The sequence below is a fragment of the Cylas formicarius genome, unplaced genomic scaffold (genome assembly GCF_029955315.1).
Source record: "Cylas formicarius isolate icCylForm1 unplaced genomic scaffold, icCylForm1.1 PGA_scaffold_4__25_contigs__length_36172078, whole genome shotgun sequence".
Classification (NCBI taxonomy): Eukaryota; Metazoa; Arthropoda; class Insecta; order Coleoptera; family Brentidae; genus Cylas; species Cylas formicarius.
Genome location: NW_026844334.1, coordinates 24,140,264 through 24,158,573, shown reverse-complemented (window position 1 = coordinate 24,158,573; position 18,310 = coordinate 24,140,264). Strand labels below are relative to the sequence as shown.

Below are 18,310 nucleotides of genomic sequence, written 5' to 3'. Positions count from 1 at the left end.
AAAACTTCTTGACTATTAAATATATATTGGAACCATGTTGACATTCAATTCGATGTAATATTTCTCATTTGTCTAACAGCAGCTACATATCTTGCAGAACAACTGGTACTTTGACTCTGATACTGATCAGATGGAATTTTTAATAACAAGGAGAGTTGCTGCAAATTTTCAGAGAGGCTGATACCAAGGTCTTGCAAAACATTGTTTAAATAACCTGAAATTATTAAAAAACTTTGTACTGATTTGGGCAATATTGATTCAACAAGTGCTTACTTATATCATGGGCCAATTGCCTACTGGCCGAATGACTTAGTTGGCATACAGATAGAATCTTGTCACAAAAATTATTACATGTTCCTCTGGCTACAATTTTGAGAAATACTTGCGCCAATGCACCTTCTGTATTTGCAGCAGTTGCATATTCTTGATCAATAGACTTAAGGGCACACATTAGAGAAGGATTCTCTCTAAATAAAAATGGTTCTAAATGTTGAGGTAATGTCATTAAATATTGGCCAATCTAAAAACACATCATTAGAACCAATTTTTTCAGTTTGTGGAAGTAAGTACTGAGAATACAAAATTACAAAGTTACAAAATTGTCTAATTTTACTGCTTACTTGTGTTATATACTCTTGAGGAGAAAAGCTATAATCCGGCAAATCTGAATTATGCATTGCAGATTCATCATATTGTGACCAAGTCTGAGGAACTTGCACTACAGATAGTTGGGATGCAATGGGTCCAAATACAACTTGATATGTTGTATGATGTATGTCACTGCACAGTTTACTAAACTCATTTGTTACATGGTCCAAAAGTGATAGCTGTGTTCCTTCAGTTACACATCTTATTAGGGAGTCATACTCTTTTAATGCAGAAGCACTCAAAACATAATGTTTTAAATCAACTCTGTCTTTTTTCTTATTCAATTCCAATACAGTGCTTGTCAAATCTTTTTCAAGTTCTTGAATTTTTAACAGTACATCTCCACTGTATTGTAAAAGAGTAAGACAAAGTTGAAATGTTGACCAATCTTCCTCAGGTCTCTTGGATCTGTCAACTTGTCGCAAAGCCACTCTAAAATATAAAACAATAACTGACTTATTATAATATGGCAACAATTTGAAATATTACCTATAATATCCACTGTAGTTTGAAAAATATGCCCTCAAGGCAACAAGTAAACCACATATACCATATTGTTCTGTAACTTCAAAGCAGCGTTTTTTTGCATCTCTAGCATAATCTATAATTACTGAAACACTCAATCCTAAGGCTTGAATTGTATCTGACAATTCTTCTTTCATGCAGTTTATTGATCCAAGTTGTTTATTCAAATGAGCTTGTTCATATGCAGCATAATTGCTGATATAATTGACTAAATGAGCAAATATGGCTCTTAATAGATTTTGAATTTTGGTTGGTTCTATGCCAATGGTTTTCTCTAGCATATTTTCAGAAAATTGTGTGGTTACCTCTTTGACCTCCTTTAAAAATATTAATTTATCAGGCACCTGTTTCATGGCTGCTTGAAGACAGTCACTTAAAGAAGGATCTAGAGAATTTAATACCATTACATATATGTCTACTAAAGTGCTACTGGCACATTCTCCCGTAAATACCTGGGTGAACCATTTTACTTGTGTATGCCAATTTGAAATGAGTACATTGTAGTAATTGTGCATACACTGAACTACTGAGCCATCCAGTTCAGTTTCTAATTGATCGCGCCACTTTTTTATTAATGTATCTTTTTCACATTTACCATAGTATTTTATCAATTCGGGCAATCTCCCCATTAACTGGAAAATATGAACATATCTTGCAGCCTGTTCTAATAAAAAAGAAATCAGATTTTGGAATCATTTATATATTCTATAATACCTGTGTTGTAAGAAGTAAAAGCTTGTACAATTAATGGACTAGCAATTGCCTCCAGTCTATTTTTTAAACCTTCCAATTGTAGCCTTCGATCTTCATAATCAACTACATTAACCAAAAGTTTAAGTGAATTTTGCATACCCAGGATTTTGTTTGAAATATTTTCTATATTTTTAGAATCGAATACTTCTTCCAGGTCATTTACTGAAAACAAACTTAACCTAAGCAAAAACTTTTTAGAAATTCTTTGGAACACAAGATTGAAATTTAAATTAATCATGGTGGAAAATTACCAAAGTTTACCTAAAATTGCCCAGTTATCTGTCTCTTGAAGCCCTTCTTTGACCAAAACAAGCTTATTCTTTATTGAATCCAATGCTTCAATTGAATTTATAGATTTTGTGGTATCCAATTCAATTTTTATGATGTCTTCCTTCACCTGTTCCATTTTTTCTTTCAATATTATAGCCTCTTCTTGTAATGCTTTTGTATCTCTTATGATTTTTGGCATCATAGTCAATGTTTGTTGACTGGTATTTTCTAAAGCTTTATTGACTTGTTGAACATACAACTGCAGTTTCATTGCTAATCCGATTACATAGTCATTCTAGAAATAAATTCAATCTCATTTGCTCTGGGCTGGATATATATATATATATATATATATATATATATATATATATATATATATATATATATATATATATATGTGTTCGAAGTGTTTTCGGAACGCGAGCATTGAAGATGCCAAGTGAGATTTTGGCGAAACGTCTGCAGGATTCCAGTCGGATGCAAGATTTGCAGGATTCCAGTCGGATGCAGGATTCCAGTCGGAGTTCAACGAGCGAACGGATGATATCCCGGAATATAGTGTCATCATATATATATATATATATATATATATATATATATATATATAAATGAAACAAATATAAATCTATACTACTAACCTGCTTATCTAACACATTTGAGTTTAAAACTGCATTGACCCAGGCTTTTGCGTCAAAATCATCCTGAGAAAATTCGCTTATATCCTAAAACAAATCTGGTATTGGCGAAAAATGATAAAATACTGAGAACTTGCCATTATAAGCAAATTTTTATGTGATGCTCAAACACGTTCTCATACTTATGCCGGATTACCAAATATATTTTGAAAATAATGTCTATTACAATTAATTGTTACAGATAAATAAATAAACACAACATAACCTTTTTCTTCTTTAAGCATTCATATTCTTCTTTATTTTTAGGTTTATACATTACTTATACGTGTTAGAAAAAGGGGAAAACAAAAACAAATGCCTAAATTCACTTCGCAAGTTGTGTGCGAAACACTTTAATAAAAGTATTAAAAAGAAATTAATCGCATAAAACCATAAAAATGAATCGATTTGATTTTTTAAAAATAAAATAATTTTAAATACTTATCTTGATTAGGCAGTGTCTATATTTCAGTTTTCCAAGGTTCAGCAGTTAGCACTTTTCGGAACATGGTCAAAACATTTTATTTCTTTTTCCAGGGGTAGCAACTTCCTTTTTGCGGTTTTGACGATAGAATAAGTTTAGTTAGTACATAAAATATAAAGAAATTTACCAAATGAAAACTCTCCCAAGAACTAATATAAAAACAAAAAATAAAATATATTATGGAAATTTTAGGAAACATTGGGAACGTCACTGGGTTAAATTAAAAGAGCAGTACTTTTAAAAAATTAATTATTAAATTCTGGAGTCCACAATTTAAATGTTCTATCATAAGAGCTTGTGGCAATATAATTACTATCATGTGAAATATCACAGGACATAATTTTTCCATCATGACCTAATAGTGTCTTTAAAGGTTGCCAGGTTCTATTGCTCCACAATTTCACTTTATTGTCATAGGAAGCTGTCACTAAAAATTGGCCTTCATTTTTTTGGAACTTTACATCAGATATTAAGTTGTTATGTGCCGGAATTGTGTAAAGGGGTGACCGCTTCCTCAGGTCCCATATTTTGCAACTATTGTCCTCACTTGCTGTCGCTATTTGATATCCATTTGGTGAAAAGTCAATTCCTTAAAGTAAAACAAGTAAACATGAAACATATAGCAAATAAGAACAATTTCATATACCTACCAAATATGGATTTCAGATGTCCTTCCATAAACATTATGCACCTACCAGTCCTTAAATCCCACACTCTTCCAAATGCGTCTAATCCCCCAGTTGCACACACAGATCCGTCAATTTGAAAAGATATGCAATACACAGGCTTGACATGACCTTCCTGATGCAAAACTTCTGTGCATTGTTCTAAATCCCACAAACGCCAAGAATTATCAAAACAACAAGTGCCAAGAAATCTTCCTGATGGATGAAAACTTATTCTTGATACTCTGTGTGGAACATGTCCTTCAATGTCTGCTATGGGTTCAGAACTATTAAAATCCCATAATTTGACTGATCCATCTGCAGCACATGAGGCCATATTGCAAATGGTTTCTTCTTGTGATATTGTGGCTTTAGGGTGAAATACTATTGCTCCTACATTACATGTATGTCCCTTCAGTGTTTGTTTTAACTGACAGTCGGGTACTGACCACACATTGCAAAGACCACTCCATGAAGCTGTTGCCAAAAATTTTGAATTAGGACTAAATGAACAATATGAAATTGGTCTGGTGTCTCCAATCTGACTTGAGTAAATTGACATGGCATGCAATTTTTTCTGTAACTCTTGCAACTTGGCAGTTTTAGTTGTGGAAGGCAATTCTAAAACAGCACGAGCCTCTTCAAGTCTGGCCTTAGTTCTGGGTAATGAATATTCAGCAATCCATAACCTCGCAATTCTTAAAGATTCTGGCCCTTCATGGTACCATGTTTGTTCATGGTCTTTCTCAAATAATTTCCTTTCTTCCTCTGCTTCTCTTCGTATAACAGAATCTTCACCTAGTCGACTCAAAATATCTCTTAATCTACTTCTTCTTTCTGCAGGTCCCTCTCCAAACAAACAAATTGGTTCACCAAGTTGCCTCAAGTTTCGTTTCACTTCCCCATCATCTGTTGATACATTTATTGATCTAGCTTTGCGTCTCCTTTCAAATTCCTCTAGCAAAGCCTGCTTGTCTCTAGACATAGAGTTTTCAAGATCCATATATTCATTTGGTTCTTGAATATGGGCTGCTTGAAGCGTTTCTGTTTGTGAATCATTACTATGATCATCCTCTTCTTCTAGTGGTCCTCCTCCGGCTCCTTCTGGCGAACCATAATGTATTGTTTTCTGCTTTTTCTTGTAATGTACTTCCTCATCGGACATGATGAGAGGCCACTATCTTATAAGACGGTATCGTAAAATCTTAGACAGAAGTGATTTTGCACTTCCCAGGAAAAGATTATAGTATACCAATTGGAATATTTGGAATATTTACGTTTTACAACCTCCTATAATCCTTAGTTTACATGTTAGACGTCACATTTTTATCTTTGTTAATGTCAATTATTCCTGTTAGCCAAAATTTGTAGAATCATTCGGCCAACATAGGGATCAACTAAAAGCAGACATTCTAGAAAAATTCTTGGAGATGACTTCGTATCGGAAAATGGAAGAGTTCGGAGTCCCAATTCATTCAAAACTACTTTTACATCATATTACTTGTTTCGTGGGGGATTGATAACGTCACTGCTTCACCTAAACTGATAAACATAAATTATTGAAGTATCTTCTTACGCTATTATAGGAGTACATGTGTTAACTAACTTAATAATTTTCAAAATAAAAGCTCGACATCCAGCGAGCCTTGAGTGAAATAAGGAAAGCTATTCGATAGCCTCCCTTTCTTTATATGATCGCGCCATCTGAAGGCGAAAATGCACACTAAATTTAAAGTTTTCATTTAAGTTTAAATGACATCCGCAAAAAAATAGAATCGTGAAAATATCATAGACCTGTTGAAGTTCTCTTTACATGAGCACTTTGTCTATCCCTTTCTAAACTTTAAAAAAATTCCAAAGATGGGAAAAAGAATTTTTATCTTCAAGATTTTTTTTTCCACAAGGATCAGGGATAGCAAGTAAATGCCTTTAAAAAATTATCGTTTAGTGGTTGATTAACGCAAATCTATGTATATTTCTTATAAAAAACAAGCAATCTTAAACGGCAATAAGTTATGTTTAGGTTTTCTCTTTCTTTCCACAAGCCTGTGAAAATCTGAAGTTTTTATAAAAATAAATATGAAAGGTCTAATTACCGTGTTGATACGGTGTTGTCAGTATTTTTGACCCCGTTTTGAGTTCGCGAAGCTTTGTATTTGATGCCGTTAGGTTATCTTAAAAAACAGTTGTTTCCGCAAAGTCGAAGTCATCTTGCGGCGATAAATGAAAGATAAAAATGTAGACAAATTCCAAAATAAGGGCATTTTCGTATGTGATTTTTTAAGGAACGTTATTGATTTGCCTTAGAGGCTTGGTCGACGAATATAAAACCTATACATGGTTTACGAGGGTCTTACGTGGTTTCTATTGGCTCACTGAGTCATAAAAACTCTGGGACACATTTTTTATCGGAATTTTCCAAATGATTGAACATTTACATATGCGTTTGCAAATTTTTAGAAAGTCTAGAAATCTACAGAAAGTGTTGAAAATTAAAAGTCGAATGGGCTTGAAAAGTGCTGAAATCAGTGTTTTGTTATGTGATTTAAGGAAGATTATGGAATTTGAAAAGGAATGAAAAATTGCGAGTATTGATTATTTTTTTAAACGTTTTCAACTTCTTTAAATGTTGTCTCATAAAGTTTTTTAAAAACGGGACTTAAGGTGTTGTAAACCTGAGAATTGTGTTGGTTTGGTAGTTTTTGAAACATAACCAAACAAAAACAACATAAACAAAATGCTTCCTCAACAGTATTGTTTAAGATGGAGGTACCATCACTCGAACTTGCAGACCATGTTCTCCCAGCTTCTTGAAAGGCAGGCCTTCTGCGATGTAACCCTTGCCTGTGAAGGAAGAACAATAAAGGCCCACAAAATTGTTCTTTCTGCTTGCAGTACATATTTTGAAACTATCCTTTCGCAGTATGAAGAAAAGGATCCAATCCTGATAATGAAAGATGTGAAATATATTGATATAAAATGTTTAGTTGAATTTATGTATAAAGGTGAAATCAATGTTGAACATGTGAGTTAGCAGTTTACATTTCATATTTTTATCGTCATTCACATTTCCTTAAGAAAATCTAACTTCTATACTAAATGTTCATTTTATTATTTTTTAGTGCCATTTAGCAACATTACTTAAAACAGCAGAGGAGCTACGAATAAAAGGTTTGGCTGAAGTATCGTGGAAAGATGAAGAGCAAACTTCAAGTGTGAGTGATGGCAATGTTAATGGAATACAGACAGCAATACCCCAAGTGACGACTGTTATGGATACTCCTTCCAAATATGACCCTCCTCCAAATAAGAAGAAGCGTGGGAGACCACCCATAGGTAAAATTTGATGGTTATACATGTGAGTAGAAAATTATACATTCTCACTATTTAAAGATGATTATGACAGCACATTCACTACTCCGAGAATAAGTAATGTTCAAGGAACTACCGATGAGACTTATTCCAATGATGCCATGTCTAGCAGTGAACATGATCTAAATATTTGGGAGGATGATCAAGCAAATGACCATACAGACAATGAGGAGTCACCTATAAAAGTTAAAAAGGAAATTGTGAGTGTTACTTTTGTTACCCCACTATTTAAACAGCACATTAATTAAAAAATATGGCTTTTTTTTAGTCTCAGGAGGAGGATTTGGATGACCGTAGCAACAATTCTTTCTCATTACAAAATGAATCATCAAAAGGCAGTACAAATACCAATGCTAACAGATCCACAAATGTAACCACCTCTGGGGGGCAATCATTTCTGACTCCCCAAATTGAAAAGGAATGGCCAGATGTCATTAAAATGAATGAATATTTAAACACAGGCCGACGTCAACAGTTCTGGGAGGAACCTTTTACCAAACGTGTGATGGATGCAATCAAGACGAAAAATTTGGAAATGAAGGTAGCTGCTGAATTGCTTGGAGTTTCGTATGGCACATTATATGGGAGGTATCGAGATTCCTATGGATGTCTCAAGCATCCTTACAGGTAGGATTGATTAATTTGTGTGTTCCTCCATTTTCTGATTTACTTTCCATTTGAGCATTAGTCCATAAGTATTTGTGCATTAATTTAATAATTGTGTGTGTTTATAACTAGTCATTTTTAAAATGATTGTCCCAATGTTTACAGAACCCACACATTCCACACACCCAACATTCCCGTGAAAATATACCTTAAGAAGCCATTAATTGATTTGAATTAGAATTTTGCATTCAACTCTCAATAATGAATACATCATCAATATTGTTAACTTTTATGGAAAGATGATCATCAAATGCCTTATAATATTTGTGTTAATGATTTTGTGATTATTGTATTTTATAGAGTAATTTGAGATTTAAATTAGTAAACAGACTGTTGCAATGGTTATGCTGTTTATTGTGTAGAATGAGTAAACTATTATGGTGTCCAAGAAACTCAACTTTCACACTTAATAAAATCATCAAACTAATCTGTTATCCAAAAATATAACGAAAAATAACTACTTTTTACAAAACTTCGGGATTCCGCCTGGGTCGTTTTTTGCTGAGTGGAACTTGCTTACGTTTCGCCAATCATCCTGTTGGATTCTTCAGAGCTTGACTGAAACTGACTGGCATTTTACTCTGTATTTGCTCATATATTGTTTAAGGGGGCGGAGCTAAATGAGGGGCATAACATACGTTTTACCATTGAGTTGCTAATAATAACCTTCCATTCTCAGATATTCTTATTAATAGAAAATCAGACCTAACATTGCGTCATTGTGTTTACAGAAAACCTACGCACTGCACGTAGACCGATACCTTAATGCATGGTCACATCACCATCCGACCCAAAAATTATCGGTTATCAACTCTCTTATTTACAGAGCCGTAAAACTAGGTCAGCCCAAGTCACTGAACCCAGAATTAAAACACCTTACCTCTGCTCTTCTCTCTTATAATATCCACATTAAAGATATTAAGCGTTCCATCAAAAAATACACTTCACCACAACCTTCCAATAACAATGAGGCTGAAAGCAATCCTTTCTTGCCACTGTGGTCCTTCATTACATTCAATACATCACTGACCACATATCAAAAGTTCTAAAGAAGTATAACGTCAAAACCAGATTTACCCCTTGTCCAAAAATCTCTCAACATCTTCAGGGCGTCAAAGACAAAATTCCATTTGAGATGCCAGGAGTTTACAGCATTCCATGCATATGCAGCAAAGAAAACATCGGAGAGACCGATGAAAAATATCAACTAGGCTCAAAGAACACGAAAGAGCCTTACGACTAACACAAATAAACTCGTCAGCTGTTGCCGAACACAATCATGAAACCGGACATAAAATTTTATTCGATAAAACTAAAATTCTTGCATGTAATCAATTCTTCTACCAACGAAAAATCCGAGAGTCTATTGAAATCTATAAACAACCTAACAATCTTAACCGCTATTCAGGTCTTTATCTGTCATCAAAATGGGAATCAGTCATCCGAGATGGTGTTCAACAGAATGATTGGCGAAACGTCACCAAATTGAACTCAGCAAAAACTCACGCAGGAACAATCCAGAAGTTTTGTGAAAACTATTACAGTAACCTGAGGAAGTTTCGTTGAAAAAAAATTAATAAAAATAACTAGTTTACCATACACACTTATTATGGCTGGTTACAGTTGTTTGCGTAATAAAAGTTCAGTTAATATTACAATAATATAAAAGAAGAAATATTGTCAAAATTAATTTAAATGCGAGATTTGTTTGAAAAAAAAACAAAACCTTTGAGGGATTAAAATATAAGAGTATATTTAATTGTTCTAGCTAGTATTTTTGAGGTTACAGTGTCCATTGTACATTGTACATTTTCAGATTTGCTCTGTTCATCGCACTGTACTAGCGATGAACAGAGCAAATCTGAAAATGTACAATGTACAATGTACAAATCTGCTTTTTTACGGCATCTATGGTTGCCTACGAATGAGAAAACCGCAGCAGTCGCAGCCAGAATGAAGTTTCCTTTGCTATACATTCGCTCTATACAATAACAGATACAACTCTCAAAGACCTTAACGTTTCATTAACTCACATTACGTGACCAAAAACAACTTGCGTAACCATTCAATTTATTCGGTATTCTTGTTTTTTTTTGTATATATTTATTATTTATTTTTTGCCTATTGTTGAACTCAGATCTCAAAGTATTCTAAAATGTTTTATATACCTTATTAATTTAAGTACCACACGAAAATATGATCATCCTGTTTATATATTTTTCAATTTTTTCAGTTTTCACCCATTATTCAAAAGGTATGAAATTAAATTGGTTGTATGTATTAGATTTCTTGGAACTTGTTTGCTCTCAATCAATTACCTAAATCATGGCATGTGGGTTTGTGTGAACCATAGAGTATTAGATAATATAGGGGTTGTAAATACTTGAGTTATTACTGGTGGAAATCAATGATGTACGACACCATTAAATAGCATTTGCTACTATCTTGGAATTTGAAGCGATAATAATCATTCGCGGATGCGCATATTGAATGTTCTTACTCAACATTTTTTCATGCTGCCTTCACAAATGCCTGTTTTAATGGCAAAGCAAAACCCTATATATCTAGTAGCTATATGGTTTAAACCTATTTAACCAATTTGATCTAGTAGAAAATTTCTTAAAAAGTTTTAAGTTACATAAACTTATTTAATAATTTTAGAGTAAGAGACTTCTGGACTGAGCAAGGACCTACCGATGTGCTGCTGAAATTGAAACGGAAAGAGATCACTTTGTTCAGGGCGGCTGAACAGCTGAACGTTACCCCACAGACGTTGTCAAATTATTTAATTTCAATGTCACAAATTGACAATCCCGACAATTCAAGCGTCCAGTCTAATCAAGGCGAGTCTTACGAAGAAGGTACTTCGGAAGATGAAGCTGATTCCATCTTGCCAGACATTCCATCAAATAATACAAATGTATTTAAGAATTTGGTAAGTTCAATTTTTCTCTTTTTCTCGGGTATACAATAGAATCATAATGTCAGAACAAATTTATTTAGATGTTGCATTTTATGAAATTTGGTAAATAGATGCGCCTAAATTTGCAAAGATAGCTCGCATACCGAAAAATTGTAATGGACTGACTGCAGACAATTACCTTTTTGGGAAATTAACATTGAAAGCAATGATCGCGATTCTGGAAACAAATTTCGAAGCTATTGACAGTAAAGTTATTCCCTGTTTGACCTTGTTAAACGTTTCAAAAGCTTTTAATTATGTTAGCCATGTGTTTCTTGTTAACAAATTTGAATTTTATGATGTTTTTTTAAATCTTATCTTAACAGAAAACAAATCGTTACATTACCAAACGGTGGTGAACCACAATGTACTCAATGTACATTACATTACTTCTGAATATAAGATTACATATTTAGCACAACATTATTTAATTTGGGTAGAACTTTAAGTGATGCAGTATCTTCAAGTGCTTAAGCAATTGTTGATGCAGAAGACTGGTTTCATTCTAATCAATTAAATTAGATGAAAATAAATCAGAAGTTTTTATTTTTAAGTGCACTCGACATTAACTCTCACTCTCTCTAACTAACTAACTCTCACTTCTAGGTGTGTACCTAAATCGTAGATTTAACTGGCATGTGCAAGATTGAACAAAGTTACATTTCAAATTCGAAAACTTATTGAACTTACAACTTTCGAGGCAGCTATAAAGTTTTATTTTACTATTTTTATTAACGTGAGAATATACCATATTATTATTATTATATTATTATTAAACTTTGTGTTCTGCACAAAATAAGGATCACCGTAAGCCACTATTTAAAAAAATGCAAATCATGACTGTCCTTTCAATTTTTATCTATACCTGTATTATATAATAAAATACCAGAAACTTTTAGAAACAACTGTTTGACGAGTGAATTGAAAAAATGTAGTAAATATATTTCAATAAAGTAGTGCTTCTATGACCATAAAGATTTTACCTATAAACTTAAGATTATTTGTGTTTGCTGAAACCTTTCGTTATATACATTGTATGTTTACTTAGATGAATATATTAACAACTTTAAATGTATTTTTTATCCAGGTTTGGACAATAAATGTTTTTATTTTATTTTTTATTTAAAGGTTCAAACACATTTTTGACAATAAAAATTAACTTAGGTAAAACCTTCGCAAATATGAAAAAATGTATTTATTGTTAATTGTGAAGTGTATTTGGTGTTCCTAAACCAGGTGACATAGTTTAAACTACTTCCTACGCCCTTTATTTCTGGGGTTAGCAACATACGAGTTCAAATGATACTTTTTACAAAATTTCTGGATTCTTCCTGCGTCGGTTTTTGCTGAGTCGAAATTGCTGACGTTTCGCCAATCATCCTGTTGGCTTCTTCAGAGCTTGACTTACTCTGTACCTGCTTATATATTGTTTGAGGGGGGCGGACGTAAATGAGGGACATAAACACCGTCTCGGATGACTGATTCCCATATTGGTGACAGGAGACCTGAGTCGCGGTTCTATAGACTCTCTCATTTTTCGTTGGTAGAAGAACTGATTGCATGCAAGAATTTTAGTTTTATCGAATAAAATGTTATGTCCTGTTTCATGAGTGTGTTCGGTAACAGCTGATGAGTTTATTTGTCTTAGTCATAAGGCTCTTTTGTGTTCTTTGAATCTAGTTGATATTTTTCGTCCGGTCTCTCCAATGTATTCTTTGCCGCATATGCATGGAATGCTGTAAACTCCTGGCATCTCATATGGAATTTTGTCTTTGACGGCAAAGAAAACATTCGAGAGACCGGACGAAAAATATCAACTAGGCTCAAAGAACACGAAAGAGCCTTATGACTAAGACAAACTCATCAGCTGTTTCCGAACACACTCATGAAACCGGACATAAAATTTTATTCGATAAAACTAAAATTCTTGCATGCAATCAGTTCTTCTACCAACGAAAAATCCGATAGTCTATAGAAATGTATAAACAACCTAACAATCTTAACCGCGACTCAGGTCTCTACCTGTCACCAATATGGGAATCAGTCATCCGCCCCCCTCAAGTAAGCAAGTACAGAGTAAAGTAAGAGCCAGTTTCAGTCAAGCTGTGAAGAAGCCAACAAGATGATTGACGAAACGTCAGCAAGTTCGACTCAGCAAAAACCGACGCAGGAGGAATCCAGAAGTTTTGTAAAAAGTATTACAGAACCCTGTGGAAGTTTTTTTTGAAGAGTTTAAATGATATTTTCAAAGATATACAACAAATCAATTTTTTGAAATCACAACCCTGTATATTTGTGTAAAAAAACTCCTGCTAAAATTTTGTGTATTTGTATTTTCTGTGTACATAGATGTTATTATATATATTTAAGGAGTTAATGTTCTTTGAATTCATTTTTATTAACGGTATCGATCGCTCACAAAGGAGCCCGAAAGTGATAAAATTCTTCAAAATGTTAAAATGCGAAATTGCTTTATTTAAAAGTTGAATTTTGTGGTGGGAACATACAAGAAGTAATCACGTTCCATTGACGGCCGCTTTGGCCAATTTTTCTCCTCTGCCGAGCACAAACAAGCGGGGCCTTTTGGTAGTATTTAATATTTGCATGTTACCTCTGAAGCATTATTCGTTGCCTTGTTAACAGTTTTTTGTGGTGTGTGGTTTGTGGTGTTTTGTAGATGGCGGCGTACTAATAAACGCAAAAAGCGTAATTTTGGGTCTACTGCGAATGCTGATAACTTAAAGGACATTTTTCTATTGTACCCAAAAACTAGCAAAATAAAAGTACTTTCTATGAATTGAGTATACATACATTGTATTGCTTTCAGTTGTAAAACCGGTTGGTGGAGAAGTGTATTGGTGGCGATAGTTTTTCTATAGAATCAAATAAAATAATTGTTCACAAAGCTATTTCTTTGGTGTTTGGATTTGAAACCGGTAAACTTTTCCTTAAATATTGAATCCATAAAGGAACTGAATCGCGAACGATACCAAACGAACTATTTTTTAAAGCAACGCAACATATGAAAACAACACCGCCATTTCCAATTTCCCGCAATATTGAATTTTAGAATCGACAATACCAAATGATATCGGCGCGAGTGGGGTGATGCCTTTGTAAAGGCAGTTAAAAAGCTGAAGTTAATATTCCGCAGAAGGCCAGCCTTTGATCTAACAGAAAGAAATGCTGCGCGTAGTAAACAAACACAGCCTGTCAATTGTCAACTGAGGTTAATTTTTTTTTATAGGTTACCCCTTGCAGTGCATCCGGAAATAGGAATTCGCCGTCAGGCAATTCGGTGTTGGCTCATTGCCCTGACATAACCATAATCAAAAAGGAAAAGCTGGAGGGGAAGGTAAACAATAACTCAGATCATTCCGAAAGTAACAGTGACAAATAAAATGAGTATCGTCACCTGCTGTTTCCTTGTACTGAAAAATGTGACGTTTATATTTTCCAATATTTAGTATTTTATACAGACCAAAGTAATTTTTGTACTGTCTCTCGTTTAGTTTAATTTTTAGGAAAAAAGTGACGCTACTTATAGTACGGTGAATATTGTTCGTAGAACTTTGAGGTAGTGATCTATTGTGTGTTGCATAGCAACCTTTAGTAAGTATTCGAAATACTGAACCGCTGGGATAATCTTTTTCAAGAGGATGGTTGGACACTTTTCTAATTGGCAAATGATACCTTGGTTTTGTGTATACTGTCCCATTGAAGATGGAAGTTTCTTTGTGAAAACAGTTTTGTTTTTATCTTCGTTGATGTAGTATGTCTGCACCCACATAATTTTTCGGCTTAGGCAACATTATCTGAAATGCGTTTGTTTTACCAGGGGAGTTTGTTTGTGCAAGTGTGTTTTTTTACTGTATTCGCCAGCAAAAATATTTTTTTTCAATGGTTTTTATGATTTTGCTTATAAAATTAAAATAAATTTTATCCAAAAATTGCGGCGAAATGTAACTTATTTATTTCTATCAGGTCCTTGTATTAGGTGTGACTAATTCAACACTTGTAAATATCATAACTGTTTAATTTTTAAAATTATATTTTTATTTTGCAAGCTAAATATTTTTCATATATTGCTTAATGTTGGACTTACTTGCATTTGCGAAAATCTTTGTAACTTAAGCAGCGCTGTTGTAGCCGATTGAACTAGTCTGAAGTATATTTTTTAAATTTTTAATTAATTAAATTTTAAACTGTGATTGCTTTCTATTAACGACGTTCAATTATTATTCTTGTCTATTTTTGGGACACTATAGCTGCTTTGAACCGTGTTATGATTTAAATGCGCAGGTCGCGCCGAATTAACTGATCAAGGATTCGTGGGTGAAAAGTGAACTAATTATTTAACACTAGTAGTTCAATCGGAGTGTTCAGAGAGCAAAGTGCTACATAGGTATTTCGTCTTAATAAAGGGGGTGCCCGTATTGTAATCTGTTGTATTGAAGCATTAGATTTTGGCTGTGTGAAATGATTGGTCTGATAATTTTCCGCTCTCTTTTCTCTATTCTATTTGGTTAGGATATGTTTATTTATTTATTGTTAAAAGTCGCGGATGAGGTTTGGAACATTTTCCTGCTTTCTTCAGTCAGTACTTAAGGTTTTAGTAGCTGAAGATTGGAATTTTGCAGTATTGTTTATAATTGGTATTTTTTTTATATTTAGTTATATTACTAAACTAATTGATAGCAACAACTTTCTTTGAATACTTACTAAACGGTTATTAGACAGTATTTTTTCGTAATAGTTCTTCAAGTAATTAGTTCGCATCAACAATTTTCAAACTATAGTATGTCATTGTACCTGATTTTCTCTCTACCACGTTTTTCGTTAGCTTGTAGTTGTCGTATTTTGTTTTACGTATACATATAGCATCTTAGCATATAGCGTATGGGTTCATAAGTATAAATTTTCTTTTCTAAAAGTTATCCGGTTTCGGATGTCCTGATGCGCGTTGTGTCTAAAATCCCAGTATCAACTAGAGCTTACACATTCCAACCTATGTATCTATATTATAAAAAGAATAATAATTATGAACCTATTGTAATATAAAATCAAAAAAGGCCAATTTAAAGCTTCACTTCCTACTTTAATCTGTTTTATCCTAATTTAAAATAACCTTAGCTTATGGCAACATTATAAGGTAGATAAGCAGTAAGATTTCTTAAAAAATACCACTCATTTGAAGATAATAAAATAAAAGCATATTCTACAAGAACTATTTGGTACTTTATTGTAGTTTTTCATAAATTTGTAATATTTGCATTTGATGATTTTGGTTCACAAAAGACAAGAACGACGTACTATTTTTCTTAAAATTGTTTATCAAGAAAACAAACTATTTATAAAAAGCATTACTTAGTTTTATTAGTTGCAATTGTGTTTTATTAAAACTCCATTATTCCTAGAAGAAATTTCTAAGTAATGGACAAGATTCATTTTTTTTAAATATCCTTAGAAATTTTTTACATTAAATAACAGGGTATTATTTGCTTATTTATATTTAAAACGAGCATGATGTGGTTTTATTTACTATTGAATAAATATTGTTGATTTGCGACCAGTTTGCTTGGGGGACGCTACGATGTGCGTTAACTTATAGCGGATAGTGAAAGTGACTACCAAAATGTTTTATGAAAAACAAACGTATTATGCTATTCACGCAATATTATATATCGGCAAAATTAGTTTAGAACTTAGAGGACATATCACAGGGTCCAGTCTGTCTGCACTGACTCTTCAAATTGCAATCCTGTTATTAATGCTTTTAAGTATGTAGGTGAGCAAGACTCGTACAGGGTGTTCGAGTTTGAATTGAATTATAAAATATATTGATTAAAATCGGAACATAACTCAATTATTAATTATCTAAACTTAAATACAATTAATCTTTAGCTCAGGAATCTGATTTAGTTAGACATTTGCAATACTTCATTCTTGTAATTGGTAATTGGTAATGGTAATTCAAAATTATTTCACAATTTGTTATCACTTCAAATTTATCTATGATTAGCAGTTTTTTTTTACACCCTGTATGTTAGCCGATAAGAAGTAGATAGACTTGTATAAATTGCAGTGTATTTGCTCCACTCTCAGTATTTGTCATTTGTGTGCATTATAGTTTTTTGACTAAAAACAATTATTTAAGATTTTATATAGGTTTAAGAGCTAAGCTATCTATTTAAGTCATTTAAATATATTTAAGTACATTCAAAATATAGGTTAGAGTTTGTCATATATTTGTATTAAACATGAAGAAGAGTTTCATGTTATCCTATTTACGACATATATTACCTATATATATTATATGATGACGTATATATTTATACAATTATTTGTTGAGTGCCTAACAAATAAGTTTACAAACATAGAAGATACTATTTTACCCCAGTTTTACACATACTTAATAGACTAATTTAAAAAGATCTGTTAATTTAAGAGGTTCTAAGGACATCATTCAGCAATTGCAGTAATACAATTATCCCACTATTAAAGTTTTTAATTTACAGTATAACATTATCACTTAGTGTAATGTTTTTTATGTAGATTATTTTTTATTTATTACACATTTTGATAGACCATGATTCTTATTTTACCTTCAAACATATTTCCTATCTATTTTTCCCAATTGTGCCACCTATTAAAAAGTACATGTTCTAAATATGTAAACCTTGCCGCAAGTAGGCGACGTGCAAGTCATTGTTAAAAAACCACCTGAGATATATAGAGAAATAAAAAATACGAATCGAAATTTCAATGTTGGCAACGTTTACATGTCGACTTTTAACAAAGGACATTCCTATGTTGCTCCCAAAGTGATCTAACATATTACATGTTACATGTTAAGAGCGATCAGTGACCTCAAAAACTCTCCCCACAGGCAAAATCTGTATCCGGTTGATAGCAATCCGCTCAACATCAACATTTATTTTTGATTGGCCTCCAACATGGCGCACATCGATTATTGACTCTCTTGCTTTTACCCTTTTTAGCAATAGCGAATCACACAAATCCGTGACACTTTCAAGTTGTTCCAGTGTTCTGAGAGTAAGTTTTTTTTTAAGTTAAAAAATTCTGCATTTGTTTAATTTTTACATTTTTTATATTACAGCAGATGACACTAAGGAGAATGTTTTTTACATACATTGCTCAAGTCCACGTTTTTTTTTTAAATAAATTCGGACTAGTTTTTCTAATTTTAGAATTTCCAAACATTTTTTAATGGTTAATCTTTCAAACGTCATGTCGAAACTATTACAATTATGATTCTGTTAATGCACCG

The 18,310-nt window shown here is 32.9% G+C and overlaps 3 protein-coding genes across 4 annotated transcripts; 1 reads left to right on the top strand and 2 right to left on the bottom strand.

Moving 5' to 3' along the window:
* Window positions 1–5: 5 nt before the first annotated feature.
* LOC132701058 (conserved oligomeric Golgi complex subunit 7) lies at window positions 6–3,122 on the bottom strand. Its single transcript, XM_060668712.1, has 8 exons — window positions 2,969–3,122; window positions 2,835–2,918; window positions 2,188–2,491; window positions 1,888–2,088; window positions 1,138–1,837; window positions 621–1,080; window positions 274–520; window positions 6–214 (listed from the first exon to the last, which is right to left on the bottom strand). Exons 1-8 carry the CDS (start codon window positions 2,969–2,971, stop codon window positions 45–47), a joined length of 2,169 nt encoding a protein of 722 aa, XP_060524695.1. The 5' UTR covers window positions 2,972–3,122; the 3' UTR covers window positions 6–44.
* Window positions 3,123–3,599: 477 nt separating this feature from the next.
* On the bottom strand, window positions 3,600–5,619 carry LOC132701418 (U4/U6 small nuclear ribonucleoprotein Prp4). The gene is made up of 2 exons (XM_060669299.1): window positions 4,005–5,619; window positions 3,600–3,943 (listed from the first exon to the last, which is right to left on the bottom strand). Exons 1-2 carry the CDS (start codon window positions 5,182–5,184, stop codon window positions 3,600–3,602), a joined length of 1,524 nt encoding a protein of 507 aa, XP_060525282.1. The 5' UTR covers window positions 5,185–5,619.
* A 469-nt stretch (window positions 5,620–6,088) lies between these two features.
* Window positions 6,089–17,599, top strand: LOC132701149 (protein tramtrack, beta isoform). 2 transcript variants are annotated; one of them, XM_060668859.1, is made up of 7 exons: window positions 6,089–7,044; window positions 7,142–7,355; window positions 7,413–7,591; window positions 7,660–8,018; window positions 10,291–10,311; window positions 10,719–10,992; window positions 14,267–17,599. In XM_060668859.1, exons 1-7 carry the CDS (start codon window positions 6,757–6,759, stop codon window positions 14,417–14,419), a joined length of 1,488 nt encoding a protein of 495 aa, XP_060524842.1. In that variant the 5' UTR covers window positions 6,089–6,756; the 3' UTR covers window positions 14,420–17,599. The 2 variants fall into 2 exon arrangements, with proteins under 2 accessions (XP_060524842.1, XP_060524843.1); XM_060668860.1 differs by lacking the exon at window positions 10,291–10,311 and having other exon boundaries at window positions 6,090–7,044.
* Window positions 17,600–18,310: the final 711 nt, after the last annotated feature.

Coding starts and splice junctions, on each gene's coding strand:
- LOC132701149 (XM_060668859.1), top strand. CDS start 6,757: ATGCTTCCTCAACAGTATTGTTTAAGATGGAGGTACCATCACTCGAAC. Junction 7,356..7,412: donor GCGTGGGAGACCACCCATAG/GTAAAATTTGAT, acceptor CACTATTTAAAG/ATGATTATGACAGCACATTC. Junction 10,312..10,718: donor TTTCACCCATTATTCAAAAG/GTATGAAATTAA, acceptor TAATAATTTTAG/AGTAAGAGACTTCTGGACTG.
- LOC132701418 (XM_060669299.1), bottom strand. CDS start 5,184: ATGTCCGATGAGGAAGTACATTACAAGAAAAAGCAGAAAACAATACAT. Junction 3,944..4,004: donor ACATCTGAAATCCATATTTG/GTAGGTATATGA, acceptor TTTTACTTTAAG/GAATTGACTTTTCACCAAAT.
- LOC132701058 (XM_060668712.1), bottom strand. Junction 2,089..2,187: donor AGATAACTGGGCAATTTTAG/GTAAACTTTGGT, acceptor GTTTGTTTTCAG/TAAATGACCTGGAAGAAGTA. Junction 1,838..1,887: donor TTTTACTTCTTACAACACAG/GTATTATAGAAT, acceptor CTTTTTTATTAG/AACAGGCTGCAAGATATGTT.